Raw genomic sequence first — 15,721 nt, forward strand, 5'->3', positions numbered from 1 at the left:
CTCCGGTTCCTTAAGCTTTATTTCCAATCCACCTCTAGGGGCCGACCCCCTAACCCAGCCGAAGGAGACGGGACAACCAGGCAGTCCTTCCGCTGAAGGGAAGAGCACAGCGGGAGCCCCAGCTAGGAGGCCGAGTCAGAGGCCTCTGAGCTGTCCTTGACGTCCGTGCTCTCCGTGGCCTCGCTGACCTCACTGACATCCTTGCTGTCGCCACTGTCTTCGGTCCCTGGCCCACCGCCCGCTGCGGTTCCTGGGCATTTGTCATCCCGGCAGCACTCGCCCACGTGGTTGGCCTTGTGGTCGCCACCCTTGTTCTCGATGGAGCCCAGAACAGAGTGCTTGCTCTTCTCTTTCAAGTCTGCCTGCCTGCGCAGCTGTAGGGGGGGAGAAAAAGATTTAATTTAAACTTTTTTTATATAAAGGGAATGCCATTGAATTATATAAAAAAAATCAGTGCAGCACCCAGGAGACAACCCAATGGTGCAAGCCCCTCGGGGAAAGAGAATATCCTCATTAGGGAACTGCTTGATTATTGTTACTTTCATGGTGGTCCTCGTTTTTAGCATCAGCAGTTAATCCTTACCACTGAGAAAAGCAATCACAGCAGCGAATGAGCATGATTAAAACAAGCTAAAAACAAATTACAAACAAAGAAAAACAGAGTAAACAATACAACCATTAAAATTGCAACAATTAGCAACAAAATCAGCACAAAAATTTGGAAAGGAGGGTTCTGTGAATTTTGTGTGTGTACTATATTTCCATCCTTTTAATCAATACCGCACCCTGCACTGACAATTTGAAAATAAAGGGCAAAAAATACATTATTTTTGAAAAACAATAGTCATCTGTTATTGCTCATATCTTCAAAAGCCTCTCTTTACAACCAGTCAAAAGATGTTCTAGTCACCTCTTTACCTTTCCATCTTGTTTTTGCTAAGTAACAAGGGGGGGTGATGGCAGAAAGTGAGGTGATGGCAGAAAGTGAGGTGATGGCAGAAAGTGAGGAGGAATTAAAGAACCTTGTAATGAGAGTGAAAGAGGAGAGTGCAAAAAACGGTCTGAAACTCAACATCAAAAAAACTAAGATCATGGCCACTGGTCCCATCACCTCCTGGGAAATAGAAGGGGAAGATATGGAGGCAGTGTCAAATTTTATCTTCCTGGGCTCCATGATCACTGCAGATGGAGACAGCAGCCCTGAAATTAAAAGGCGCCTTCTTCTTGGGAGGAAAGCGATGACAAATCTTGACAGCATCTTGAAAAGCAGAGACATCACCTTGCCAACGAAAGTCCGAATAGTCAAAGCTATGGTTTTTCCTGTCGTGATGTATGGAAGTGAGAGCTGGACCATAAAGAAAGCAGACCGCCGAAGAATTGATGCCTTTGAATTGTGGTGCTGGAGGAGACTCTTGAGAATCCCCTGGACTGCAAGGAGAACAAACCTATCAGTTCTAAAGGAAATCAACCCTGAATGCTCACTTGAAGGACAGATTCTGAAGCTGAGGCTCCAGTACTTTGGCCATCTCATGAGAAGAAAAGAGTCCTTGGAAAAAACCTTGATGTTAGGAAGGTGTGATGGCAAGAGGAGAAGGGGACGACCGAGGATGAGATGGCTGGACAGTGTCTGCGAAGCAACCAACATGAACCTGACACAACTCCGGGAGGCAGTAGAAGACAGGAGGGCCTGGCGTGCTCTGGTCCATGGGGTCACGAAGAGTCGGACACGACTAAACGACTAAACACAACAAGGGGGGGAGCCACACTCTGAACATTCAGGGGAACAGCTGACCCTCTCTAAAGGGCATATAACTAAAGCATTCAAAAAAAAGGGTAGACACGGACAAAAGAACTGCCTTGCTCAACACAAACAGCTATTTAAAAGGCACCACTCAGCCTGACCACTATGGAAAGCACCATCTACCTGAAGGAAATAGTTTATATGGAAAGGGTGCTTTGTTTTTTTGTTGTAGTACAACCTCAAGGGGAGACAGATGAACTGTGTGAAACTATTTAATCACAGAGGTGAATAAAAGGTTAACGGGGAAAGGCCATGCTGAAATAGAGGAAAAAAAGATATCACCAAACATGGTCCCTTCTCCAAATGCCTCAACACAACCCAAACAGAAGTCAACATTCAGACCCTTCACATAATATCAAAACACATATGCGTAGGTCAGGTGATCGATGGAGACTGAGTAATATCACAACAATGTTATGGCCTTGCTGGACCAGACCATTCTCTACTCCAGCATTCCACTCACACGGTGGCCAACCTGATGCCCTCCACCATATTTTGGTCTTCAATTTGATCTGCCCCAACCAATGCGATATTGATCCCAAGAGTGAAGGATCATGGGAGTTGGGGTCCAAAACATCTGGAGGACAGCTGGTTGGGAAAGGACGATGGCTTATGTCCTGAAGACAGTCCCTATGGGAAGCCCATATCCAAGACATGAGCACAACGTCCCATTCAAAACCCTTCATGCTCCCCAACTATGGGTCTTCAGAGGCACACTGCTGATGATGCTGGAAAGAACATATAGCCACCATGTTTAGCAGCCCTAAAACCCTATAGCCAGGAATGTGTCTAACCCCTTTCAAAACTGTGTCCCATCAGTATGTAAATTTGTTGGGCACTTGAGAGTTGGAAACAGGGATGAAGGTGGCCTCCAAGATATCCCAGTCTACAGACCTTAGCTAAATCCAACATTTTGGCATGCCCAAAAAAACAATACAAAGGTTGTAGCGATGCTCAAGCACAGGAATGGATTCTGCTCCAATGACTAACAGCTTGGGTAACGACATGTGACATGTTGATAGAAAGGCCATTGGGGAAGTCATCACGTTTGGCTTTCAAAAGGCTCCCCCTGATATAGACAGAGAAAGCCAGAGGGTATCACAGACAAACACAAAAAAACCTCTGGACACTTTGCTGCAATTGCCGGGGCTGCGAACCTTTCATCCTCCAGGTATTTGGGGCTACCACTCCCATAATCCCTTCATGATGAGCTAAACTGGGCAGGGTTTCTGGGAGCTGAGCTTTGGAACATCTGGAGAGCCAAAGCCTCTTCTCATTATTTTCTCTTTATCGGTTTATCTCCCACAACACTGCAGATCACAGAGACTTCCCTTTTGGTGCCCACCAGTCTCCCGATTTTTTAAAACTTTTTTTTAAAATTCAAAAATAAACCAGCTGCTAAACTCCAATCCTGGTTCTGACTTCCAGTGCAACTTTATTTCTGCACAGCCCCTAAAATACCCATCTGTATAAGGGGCATTTCCCTTTATCTGGGCAAATATGTGCCTTGGCGCTCCAAACTCGGATTCCACCTCTGTCATATGCTTAGTCACTTAAGAAAGGTTAAGCGCTGGGCCTTGCCAGTTTGCCTTCTGCAAAAGAATGGTTTTGCTAGTCTGTCACTGGAATGGAAACATGCCATTGCTTTGGAGCTTAGCCCCTCCCTTGGTGTGATGCTCGGGTTCTTGGGCAAGTTACTTTTCCTTTAGCCTCATCCATTGGCCTTTCAGGAAGCAGGTGTTTCGTGAGTGGCCATGCCCACCTGATCAGGAGCCACCTTGAAGATGAGCAAGCTCCACCTCCTCAGTAGAAGCCATGCTGAAAACGACCACAACACTCTCTCAATGCTCCAAATATGCCTGCTGGCCCAATAAGGTTGGGGACCCATGCTTTAGAGCTAAGGGGAGGAAAACTTAAGCATTGCAAAACAAAGATACAATGAAGACAGCTAGCTTGAGGCTCCCATTTCCCTGCATATTCCCTGCTTGTTTTTTTCCCCGCTTCTAGTCACTGTTCATCTCCTGGGACATTAAAATTAACTGCCAAGGGCCCAGCTAATGAATGACCACTTTTGAGGCCATTGATGGAGGACGTAGCCAAGATCTGGCCCACTGAGGAGACCAGTTGGCTGTTGAGCATCGGCAGCTTCAGCAGCAAGTTGCCTTTATTAAGGGCTATTGCAATGAATGGAACAGAAGCCTTAGAACTTGGAGACAAAGGATACACATTCCTGGACTGAAATGCTTCTGCAAGGCCCAATACTCACTTCTTCTGCCATCTGCGTCAAGTCACGCTTCATCGCATATGCATCTTCCCCATCAGCATAGTATTTAGGTTCCACTTCGCTGATCCTATTGAAAACAGCAAGCATGTTAACCTCAGTTGAAAAGCCATGAGAGAGAGAGAGAAAGCTTGTTTCCAACTTGTGTTGTGTAGGAGGAAGAGCTGGGAAGTGCATAGTTAAAAATCTTCTTTAAGTCCCAACACCCGTGGGTCTACTGTTTTTCCACTGTTTTGTCCTTTAGCTCCCAATATCCCTGTCCACTCACTCTGCTGCCTGGGGCCTCTGTGAATTTCAGTAAAAAACAGATATAGCTCAAGGCAGAGCACTATTCTTGCAGCCTTTAATTAATACAACAACACTGGCCTACCAGGGTTGTTGTAAGGATTATTGAGAAAATGCATGCCAATGGGTTTGAACAGTGAGAATACTATAAATACGTAAGTAGCAATACCTCTCTCTCTCTCACTCACTCACTCTCACTCTCTCACACACACAACCTCTCTGTTTTTTCTACCATTTCAGGAAAGATATGGACAGCCTGCTTTGTGGTCCTGCTTTAACAACCCATCTGCATCACAAAGTATCCACAACTGTGGTTGAAATTTGGTTGCCACCTGGAACTGGATGGTGCGACAGCCCTCTTGGGACTGTGACCTCCATTCAGTACTGGTAGTCAAGATGCATTCTAGACCCAGAACAGTTTAATTCTAAGTGTATGCTCTTTTTCCCCCACCTAGTTGCCGTTGACTGGCCACATGATGCAAGAAAAAAACAAAGTCAATGCTGCACATCTGCTCACCCCCCTCCCCTAGGCTAATATCTAGCCATGATCTCACCATAACTGCATTTCCTCTCACAGTACTCACTGGAAATTGAGAGTGTTGGAATAAAGGTGCAATGCTGCTCGGTTACTGCAAGGTGGGAGAGGGAAAAAGAGAGAGAGAAAAAAGAGAACAGTTTGGTAAGTCAGGAGTGTTCGGGCATAACCTTAAGACCAGGGGCATTGCAACCGAATCAGAGATGTCCCCATGCTCTTCCTTCTTTCTCCTTTCCTAGCCCAGAATTCTGTGAATTGTAGACCAAAAAAAGTTACTTTCCCAAGCTCTGGCAAAAGGGCCTTTCTTGCCACCCACACATTCAGACCAGACGGGCTTCCTGAACACTGTGTGGTACAGGATGTGGAAAGGATGGGCATGCTTTCACCACAGGTGCCACAACAAAAAGGGGCCTTTAGTGTTGATCACAACAAGGTGCACAGAAGGTTGAAGGTGAGAGCATAAGGCAGGCCTGCCATCAGAAACAAATCCAACACAGGTCAAAAACCATGTCGTAACGTAACAGTACACTTACATTTTAATTCTTTGTTAACACGACAGCAAGTTGACCACAAACAGGGACGAGGAGAAACTCACCTCTTGCGCACATGGAGGGAGACGTACTTGGCATTGAAGTTCTCGATCATGGCACGCGAGGCCTGGTCCATCAGCTTTTGAGCCAGGCCCAGACGTCGATGGGAACGCTTGACTGCCTAGTGAAAGAGGAGGACAAGGAGTAAGGAGAAAAGTGCTTCCTTCCTTCCCCCAGAATTAGCAGCAGCACACCCTAATGAAAGATTTATATAATCATCATCTTCAAACTGCAGAGCTGGAAGGGACCCTATGGATCATCAAGTCTCTTTCAAAGAGGCCCAGTGGGGAATTGAACTCCCAACCTCTGGCTCCAAAGCCAGGGACCTAAATCACCGAGCTTCAGACTTCCCCAGCCAGGACAAGACCACCACCCTCATCCCAGCAGCCTCTGGGATGCTTCTGGCCATATAACCACAATGACTTTTTTGGTGCCGCGATGGATGCGTTCATACAGGTGTGCGTAGAGCACAGTGATTTTGTAACAAAGAATAATTTAACAGGATTGTTAACCATTTCTTTTCCACTGTTTCACCTAACAAAGTCACCCAACTGCCCAGCTAGGCACCTCTCACCCAGCAGCTGAGCATCAAACTGGAGTGGGGGGGGGGGCTCAAGGGAGCAGCTCCTAATCCCCAGCTGCTGCATGGAGGGTTCCTGCTCAGGCTCTCAGAGCTTAGAAGATCCTGGCAACGGTGGATCAGCTCCAAAGTCCCAGCTGTCAAAAGAACCCTTGCAAGACAAACCCTGAAAGAACAGTCCCACCGCACGGTCTGAAGAGCTAAGAACAAGCCCCAGACCACTTCCCTCACCCCAAAAATCTGGCCTGCTCAGGCACATAACCATGAAAGGACAAGGAGACATTACCAAGGATGTGATGTGTCCATGGGGAACATCATCCGGGTCTTCTTCCCTAAAGAAGGAAAGGAGAGGTCCACTCAGCTCCAACCACAATCACAATATTAACGGGGGAAAAACATATCTATGCTTCTACGCCTAATGCAATTCTTAAAAACTGTAGCTAGTGGGTGACATGTTGTTCTAAATTAGATAATCCTCTCCTTCCATTTGGTCAAACGACTTCCACTACCCAAAACTACAAAACAACCATCAGAGTAAAAACTCAAAAACACTTTCTACCCATTTGTCACAACAATGACAAAATGCTAGTAACCAAAACGTTCCTCATTAAAAAGGAACAATGGAAATTAAGAGAGGGATTGTTTCCTATTGAGTGCAACACTGGGCATAACACTATCTGCACATTTTTTCCTTTTATTCCCATAAGGAAGAGCTATAGGTTTATTAAAAGGTGGAAACTGAAGGAGGTGGCCTAACATCTCTCCCAAGGCTGCTCACAGACTCCATTCCCCCACGACTATAATAATATGCCGTGAAGTCAATTTTACCTTACGGCGACCCTTTTCAGGGTTTTCCAGGTACACAAGGCTTAGAAGTAGTTTGCCATTATCTTCTTCTGGGTCTGTGCAGCTTGCCCAGGGCCACACAGGCTGGCTCTACTCACAGGAGGCAATGTGGGGAATCGAACCTCCAACTTCTGGCTCTGCAGCCAGAGACGTAAACCACTGAGCTATCCAGCTAGCCCCATGACTACGTTCCTATGCTTGTTCTCTAACACATTTAGCTTTCTTTTTTACTGTTTCGAAAAGACTCCAGAGTAACTGAAATGCTCATGATATATTTTATATACACATACATCAAATTACACACAACCTTAACACATGCTGCAACATCTTGCCAAGTTGCAATGTAAAGGACCAGTATCTTTCCCTCCACCCACTGTAGCTTGGCAAGAAGTTGCAATATGCTTTAGTGCTACATTTAATGGGGGGGGGGGCGCGTTATGTATAGGGTTTGCTTATTCTTGATGTCCGTCCTCCATGAGGAAGCTTAGAACCAATCCACCATGAATACTGATGTGTTATTGTATAGTAGGATGCCCATATCCATAGAGGATTGCTTCCAAGCCCTCCCTCTGCAGATGCTGAAAAATGCAAATTATAGCGAACACTATTTTAATAACAAACACTATACATAACATGGTCTCTGGCTCCTTCTAGTAGCTTGTTCTGGCAAATTCACCTTTAGGAATATATACTTTAGGGTTTTTCTTTTGATATTTTTAGTATCTTCAGACTGTGAATAAGTGAATCAGAGGATACTGCTCCCACAGATAAGGGATTCCTGTCCCCCCCATACAAATACAATTCAATTGATGGAGCTACTCACATTTTTGCCAGCACATATCCCACAATTTTGCCGTTCTCGTCCTCAGCAATGTAGGAGAGCTAGGGAAGAGCAAGAAGGCAGTTAAAGAGAAAAAAGGTTAAGCTAGCCTGGGAGGTTAGTCTTGAGTTCTGGGGGAACACTCCTCACCCAGCAAGAAGCACAGCAAAGTACAGCTTTGTTCGCAAAACATTAAGAAGTCATGCGAGCAACATAAAACTCAACCATCAAGATCAGCAGAAATGCAGTTCTTCTAATTGCAAAGCCAAAGGGAGGAAAGAAATCCCATCAATTTAATCACATCAAAAACTTTTAGAACACTATTTTAAGTTTACATAGTACAGTATTGTGTGTGTATTAAAAGCACTTCACCTACATGCTGATATAGACATAGACATACACATTTTCCAAGGTTGCTCTGGTAATGATCATTAACAATTGTTCTTGTTACATGCTGTCAAGTCGCTTCTGATTTATGGTGACCCTATGAATAAGCCATCTCCAAACTGTCCTGTTCTCAACAGCTCTGCTCAGCTCTTCTGGACTCAAGCCTGTGGCTTCCTTTAGAGAGTCAGCTCATCTCATATTTGGTTTTCCTCTTTTCCTGCTGCCTTATTCTTTTCCAGAAAATCCTACCTTCCCATGATGTGTTCAAAGTAGGACAGCTTTGGTTTCAATGTTTTTGCCTCAAGAAACAGTTCAGGCTTCATTTGATCTAAGACCCACTTGCTCATCTTTCTAGCAGTTGATTAGCCTCATGATTAGTAAAGGTAAAGGTTCCCCTTGACAATTTTTAATGTGTAGCAAGGGAGACAGCTACCATTTGGCCAGTATGCAGCCTGGCAACATATGCAGAGTTATTCTCCAGAAAGACTTTCAGCCTTCCTCCATCCTCAGCCGTGCTGTCCTCCTTCTCCCCACCTGCTACTATAAGGCTGGGTTTTGTGTATACAGTGGTGCCTCGCTTAACGAGCGCCTCGCTGAGCGATGAAATCGCTTAACGAGGGGCTCTGGGCCATCGCTGGAGCATTCACTCAGCGATGGCCCCTATGGCGTTTTTCGCTTTGCGATATTCGCTAAGCGATTCGCTTAGCGAATATCGCATAACGAAGCGGGGGAGAACAGCTGATCGGTGGTTCCAAAATGGCCGCCGGAAGGTCCGCGCCGCATTTTCGCGCCCTGCCCTCGCTTACCGAGGGCGCGGAAATGGCGGCGCTATGGAGGAACATCGCTTAACAGTGAGTTTTAAAGCCATAGGAACGCATTGAACAAAGTTCAATGCGTTTCTATGGCTTTTTAAATTCCGTTTAGCAATGTTCCGGATTAACCTCACTATGCGAGGCACCACTGTACTAAAATATAGACAAAGAAGGAAGGTCTTGGCAGGATTTAAGATGTGTGGGTGCTTGAGGAGAGAAGTGCAGCTATCAAAAACCACCACCACTACGTCAGGAAATTTAAAGCCACACAGTACCCAGAGAATTTACAGCTCAGGTGAGTTCTGAACCAAAAAGTTCCCAAATCGAATCCTGTGCCAACTAATGAATACTAATTAGCTCACACAGCTCCTACGATTAGACTAGTTCCAGGACAGAACAGCCAGTAAGGTCTGAAAGGGCCTAAGGAGTCAACAAAGTCTAAGGCATTATCAAAGACCTGTAAAACCTGCTGCATGATGCATGAGACATTAGTCATCAGGGCTGTATCAAAGCTGGCGGACTCCCAGATGTAGGCCTATGTAAGCCATTTAACCTATGGCTTCGGGTTGTTTTCTTTTGTTTTTGTATCTTAAAGCAGCAGTCCCCAACGTGTTTAGCCCCGCGGACCAGCTGGGGAAAGCGGGGCACCCCCCTGCGCTCGTGCGCATATGTGAGGGAGTGCTTGCTCATGCGCATGCACAAAGGGTGGCACAGCGCTTGTGCAGGCGTTTGTGCACATGCGCAAAGGGTGGTGTTGCGCTCAGGGGGCACTCATGCACGTGCGTGAAGGGGTGGGGGAGCACTCACATGTGCGTAGGTGCACACGCGCAGGCGCAAATGGGCTGTGCGGGGGGAGTGTGTAAAGGAGTGAGGAGGGAAGTCTGTCTCCATGGCCTGGGCTGGCTCAGGCCGCAGACCAGCACAGGGCCATTGACTGGGGTCCGGGGTTTGGGGACCTCTGTTTTAAAGGATCGCCAACATAATTTAATCATTCTTTTGAGTTCTGTCATTTCTTTAGACTCCCCCCACCTTTATTTGTTTCTGGAGGGTGGGGTGGGTAATGAAGGGATAATTTTCATTTTATACTACCATCCAGAGTAGTGGACATTCACTAAATGAGGCAGCATAAAAATGTCATAAATAAATATATTACAGGTCAGCAGCAGAACCAGAACTCTAGTTTCTGACTTATAGACCTTGAGAAAATTACTTTTTTTGACCACCATCTTCAGAATCACTCAGTTGGCTGAGTCATGGAAGCTGCTGGTCAGCAAGTTCAAAAAGGCAACTTTTATGGAAAAGCATCACGGCCGTGATCACACCAGTTCCTGACACATATCCCAAAGAACAAATAAAAAGGGTGGGGTGGGGATGGAGGCAGCCTTGGTTTGTGTTGACAAGACCTACAGTTAGCCCCCTCTACAATCTTCATAAAAGGAGTGAGTGGATGACCAGATACGCAAACATAAAGAGAGTCACCTGGGGCCAGGAGAGTCCGTGGTAGAAGTAGTATTTCATCTGATAGTTCTCAGGCAAACAAAGTAGGTTGCAGTGTTGCATGTTCATTAGATCTTCAGGCTGTTGGGGAGAGGAGGGGAAAGAGGGGAGAAAGAAGAATGTTGAGACACAGCCAGATGTACAGATATCAGTGGCTATTAGGATAATCACTGAAGGAAACCACCATATCCAAAAGCAGTAAACCACTAAACACAAGATGTTGGAGCCAACCAAAACTCAGTAGCCATCCTCTTCAAGGCTCAACAGTCCTTTTCCCAGATCCATCTCTCCGGCTGACCACTACTGGAACCAGAACACCAGGCCAGAAATCAAAATAAAGACCCACTCATTGAGGTTGAAGGCTCCTGTGGGATCCAACTGACAACCAAAGCAGCCACTGAGCCGCTGCTGTTGACTTCGACAGTCATCTAAAGCAGTGGTTCTTAACCTTTGTTACTCGGATGCTTTTGAACTGCAACTCCCAGAAACCCCAGTCAGGAAGCTGGTGGTGAAGGCTTCTGGGAGTTGCAGTCCAAAACTCCTGAGTAACCCAAGGTTAAGAACCAGTGATCTAAAGCAAAGGTACTGTATTCAGGAGAAGGGCACACACCTCTGGCCACCCCATGTCAGGGGTACTTTGCCCATGCTGACTAGCCCTTTTCTTCTACCCTGGCAAGACTCGCACAGACAGGGTTTCGAGGCAATGGCTGCCCCATTTAACATACACACCTCCTTAGCACGTAACATTCACAGACATACTGCTCCTGACCAGGGAAGTTTCATTCAGACCACACAGCTCTCGATCCCTGAAAGACTTATCCGTGAAATCAGTTTACTCGAAGAAAGCAAGCTTTCAAGAAATCAAGGAGACCACTATCTAATACGTCTCCTTCCTTCGGGCAGAGAGATACTGGGGATTCTAGGCCTTTCCCCCAAGAATAGATTTAACCCAAGCCAGGCCTCCACCTCTTCCCCTCTTCTGTATTTCAACCCCCGCCCACCCAGAAACAACCCAGACTCCCGCATCGACCCGGGGACTCGAACCCGTGCGTTCCGGATATTCATGGTGGAGGCAGCGAACGCGGTCCTTCTTTCAGCTCACGCGGCGCCTGGAACCCTCAAAGATCGCTAGTTCGGGAGGCGAGAGAGAGAGAGAGAGAGAGAGAGAGAGAGAGATGGACGGGAAGGAGGGCGGCTCCATCTCTGCTCCTCGACCAATACCTAGGCAGAGAGGATAGATCTATAACCAATCCGGGTATAAGACTTCAAGGCCTCCCATCTTATGGTCCAAAAAAAAAAGAAGGCTAAGTAAGGTCTCCTCCTCGACATCCAATCAGGGTGATTCTATGATTCGTCTTTCTTTCTTTCTGACCAATTGCGAAGGTGTTTGCTTAGCTCTCTCCATTTTGATTCATTTATAGTTCTGTTTGTTTCACACTTCCGCCGGTGACCCACGTTCGGAAGGCGGGGATGGCGCCCCCCTCTCCCTCCCCCCGCCCTCCCCGTAGACTCGAGAGAACATTTAATGGGAGTGTCCTTTCCGACGTCGATGAAATCCTGCAAGTTTCAAAGATGCTTGAGAAAGTGGAACGTCCTCCGCCCACAAGTTCAAATTTAAATTGATCTCTTCCTACTAAAGATGTCACCGCATACGGTTTGTTCCGCGCCATCAAAGGTTACTTGGTGGCCAACTAAGCCAATCATCTGTTCGACTGAAGTTGACGTCGGGATTCAATAGCAGCTGAAAAGAGTGATGATTGATGGACGAATTCAACCAATTGTTGGGCTCGTAGTAATCACGCTAGGGAGAACAGCGCGAGAGGAATGAAAAAGGGAGGGGGCCTTTTAATAGAAGCGGGAATCGGATCGAGATCTGTGGGAGAAGGCGTGGTTTCTGCGGGGAAAGGAGGTGGTTTGTTTTGGTGGCTGGTCTGCCAGTTTTTACTGCTCACTATTTTTTAAGAACTAAGATCGTGGCCACTGGTCCCATCACCTCTTGGCAAATAGAAGGGGAAGATATGGAGGTAGTGACAGATTTTACTTTCTTGGGCTCCATGATCACTGCAGATGGGGACAGCAGCCACGAAATTAAAAGATGCCTGCTTCTTGGGAGGAAAGTGAAGACAAACCTAGACAGCATCTTAAAAAGCAGAGACATCACTTTGCTGACAACGGTCCACATAGTCCAAGCTATGGTTTTTCCAGTAGTTGTATGGAAGTGAGAGCTGGACCATAAAGAAGGCTGACCGCCAAAGAATTGATGCTTTTGAATTGTGGTCCTGGAGGAGGCTCTTGAGAGTCCCCTAGACTGCAAGGAGAACAAACCTATCGGTTCTGAAGGAAATCAACCCTGAGTGTTCACTGGAAGGACAGATCCTGAAGCTGAGGCTCCAATACTTTGGCCACTTCATGAGAGGAGAAGACTCCCTGGAAAAGACCCTGATGTTGGGAAAGTGTGAAGGCAAGAGGAGAAGGGGAAGCTAGGAACATGACTTTTACCCAACTCCGGGAGGCAGTGGAAGACAGGAGGGCCTGGCGTGCTCTGGTCCATGGGGTCTCGAAGAGTCGGTCACAACTAAACAACAGATTTTTAAAAAGAGGCTTTTCTGTCTTGTCCTACCCAATCTCAACCCCAACCCCTTTTATCCCCCTTCCCCCATCAATGTGGAGGTAACAAGGCACACCTCTCTCACCCAACCTTGTATAACAAAAAACAAACCAGAATCCCAAAGCAGTTGAATTATATTCATAGTCCGCCTTTCCTGTCTTGAACTCAAGGTCAAAAATACTTTGCATTGACTTTCTCTTCAAAACAGGATAATGAGACTGAAATAGCATTAAAGCCCAAAGTAAGTAAGATCTATGCCAGATATTTAAGCAGAATAACTGTATCTGTTGCTGCAATTTATTCATTTACTGTTTCGGCTGGATCTGCATTATCTTGCAAATGATAATGACTCATTTAATTCTCTACCAAAGTTTCGCTTGCGGAATTTTTGCATATCAAACACAGACAGCAGAATAAAGGACCTGTTTTTTTTTTAAAAAAAATGCTGAACTATGTATCTTGTTGGTTTTTCTTTCAATTCTAGTGCAGATTCTCAAAAGGAATTATGATGCTTGAGCCTGGATTTGTTCTGTGGGTTTTTCATCTTCCAAAAGACACTTGTTGAAAAGCAAAGCATGAATCCCACAAATAATTCTGCAAGTGGGATGCGCTCCTTGTCCAATAGGTGGCAGTCGTGATGTGCCTGTTTGGTCTCCGGCTGCTCTTGAGTTAGGGTAAGCAAAGCAGCATGACAGAGTGCCTTCCTTTCTCCAGCTGAGTTCGGTGAGAGCAGGGTAGTGACTGTAAATGAGGTCTCCTTTTGTTCCAGTGGGACTTCCGAATCGGCCCTTTATGCCCTGGGCTGCAAATTGTTTGTCTAGCTTTGGTCGCAGGCTGGGTCCTCGTCATCAAAGATCTTTGCAGATCATAGCGTTTGCCAAATATCATAATAGCAGGTTTAAAATTAACAGATTTATCTCGGTATGAGCTTTTGCGGATTATACTCCCCCAAGTGGATTGTCATTCATTAAAATCCACAGAGAAGTACATCCAATAGTCTTTAAGGTACCACCGTATTTTTCGTATGTGTGTGTGGTTTGCGGGGTGTGTGTGTGTGGATTTGTTTACTTTTTGTTTTTCAGTTACACATCCTATGCCACATCAGATCCTCTAATTCGACCCTGCTTCTGTCTTCGCTCCGTGGCCGAGGTAAACCATTCTTGCACCCTTAAGCACCCCATCTGCAACGCTGTAATATTAATATACAGACCTCTTTTAATAACATGATCATGAACACCATGAGCATTCTGAGCATTAGTATAGCAGTGCTACCAAACCAGCTATCCTTTAAGTAAAAGAGATGCCCTTGTGGTTTCTCCCTTTTTCTTTCTCGTCAATTTAAGTCTTTAATCTTATTCAAGATCACACTTTCTGCCCTTTGAACTGGGTATGGTATCCCAACAAAACTTGTGAGATGACAAAAGAAAGACATCCTGGATCTGCAAATACTGGCAGGGAGTCTGGACACCCGTAGAGAAAACCATAACAGTATTTTGAGCCATAGACCATCTAACAGTTGAAGTATATATGGGACTATCTCTCACTGATGGAGTAGCGTGTTGGAAGAATACAGTTATAATTGGTCATAAAGTGCTTACTTGTGTATGCATTTTTAAACAGCCGTGTCTGCAGATTTTATATTTTTAGTCACCCACCCCCACCCCCAAAAAAGGAATCTAATTGTGACAGACAGCTAGGTTCCAAACAGGGCATGCTGATAAATCTGCAAATAATATTTGAGGAACTAAGGTCTGAAACTGGTCAATGTGAATGCATATTGACTGCACTGCATGGTCAGTTCTTCCCAAACTAGTTGAACCGGTTCCATTGTTTGCCTTCCTCTAAAGATCAGATGCCTGAATCCAGCTCATCCCAGGCCTTTTGCCAGTGTGGGCTTTACTTGGGAACAGCAAAAATTCTTCCTGTACAAACCTACAGCATGAATTACAGAGAAAAGAAAATAATGTAAGAGTGCAAAGATCGGCCTTCTCCCAAATAAAGCAGTTCCACTCAATTTCACAGCCAGACACTGTGGTGTGTAGTGGACAAAGTTGCAGACAGGGACCCGGGAGACGTGGATTCCAATTCCTGTTTGACCGCGGAAACACACTGGGCTGGGTGCAGCACTGATAAAAATCACTCTTCAAATCTCACATGCCTTGAAAACCCTACAGGATTCCTAGGAGTTGGATGTGCCTTGCTAAAAAGACAAAAACAAAAACCAATAATAGCCTCAGATTGACATAGCCTGACCACACAGCACTTACTGGTCGATTCTAATGAAGACAAGATTTAGGCAGAATGAAGATGGGAAAATCTAAGAATGTATGCAACTTGCAAAACAGAAGTGCTAGACAACATCAAAGGGAGCATGGAGGCAAGTAACCTGAAAAGAGCTGTTCTTATTTGTTTGTTTGTTTGTTTGTTTGTTTGTTTGATTGATTGATTGATTGATTGATTGATTGATTGATTGATTGATTGATTGATTTTTACCCCACCCCTATAGACAATGTCTACTCGGGGCAGCTTACATAGACAGTCTTCTGCTCCAAGGAAGGGATGAAGATGTTCTGCAGCCTGAGGCAGAGGATCAAATGGCACTCCTCTTACACCCAAATCAAAATGCAGAATACTGAAAGCCATTCAGCCCAATAATTTTGCAATACAGTACTAGAAATG

The 15,721-nt window shown here is 45.7% G+C and overlaps 1 protein-coding gene and 1 long non-coding RNA gene across 3 annotated transcripts; one reads left to right on the forward strand and one right to left on the reverse strand.

Moving 5' to 3' along the window:
• Position 1: 1 nt before the first annotated feature.
• NAA10 (N-alpha-acetyltransferase 10, NatA catalytic subunit) lies at positions 2-11,723 on the reverse strand. 2 transcript variants are annotated; one of them, XM_020793024.3, is made up of 8 exons: positions 11,479-11,669; positions 10,417-10,515; positions 7,742-7,800; positions 6,359-6,404; positions 5,498-5,613; positions 4,952-4,996; positions 4,068-4,152; positions 2-374 (listed from the first exon to the last, which is right to left on the reverse strand). In XM_020793024.3, exons 1-8 carry the CDS (start codon positions 11,497-11,499, stop codon positions 123-125), a joined length of 723 nt encoding a protein of 240 aa, XP_020648683.2. In that variant the 5' UTR covers positions 11,500-11,669; the 3' UTR covers positions 2-122. The 2 variants fall into 2 exon arrangements, with proteins under 2 accessions (XP_020648683.2, XP_020648684.2); XM_020793025.3 differs by lacking the exon at positions 4,952-4,996 and having other exon boundaries at positions 11,479-11,723.
• On the forward strand, positions 10,738-11,150 carry LOC144587106 (uncharacterized). The gene is made up of 2 exons (XR_013542285.1): positions 10,738-10,873; positions 11,017-11,150. It is a non-coding gene; the product is annotated as an uncharacterized LOC144587106 (long non-coding RNA).
• Positions 11,724-15,721: the final 3,998 nt, after the last annotated feature.

The sequence above is a fragment of the Pogona vitticeps genome, chromosome 2 (genome assembly GCF_051106095.1).
Source record: "Pogona vitticeps strain Pit_001003342236 chromosome 2, PviZW2.1, whole genome shotgun sequence".
Lineage (NCBI taxonomy): Eukaryota > Metazoa > Chordata > Lepidosauria > Squamata > Agamidae > Pogona > Pogona vitticeps.

What these genes read in the sequence shown, in the direction of transcription:
- NAA10 (XM_020793024.3), bottom strand. Translation starts at nt 11,499, where the DNA reads ATGAATATCCGGAACGCACGG. An exon ending in GGATATGTGCTGGCAAAAAT is followed by an intron (nt 6,405 to 7,741) that starts GTGAGTAGCTCC and finishes TTCCTTCTTTAG; the next exon opens with GGAAGAAGACCCGGATGATG. An exon ending in ATGGACACATCACATCCTTG is followed by an intron (nt 5,614 to 6,358) that starts GTAATGTCTCCT and finishes CTCTTTCACTAG; the next exon opens with GCAGTCAAGCGTTCCCATCG.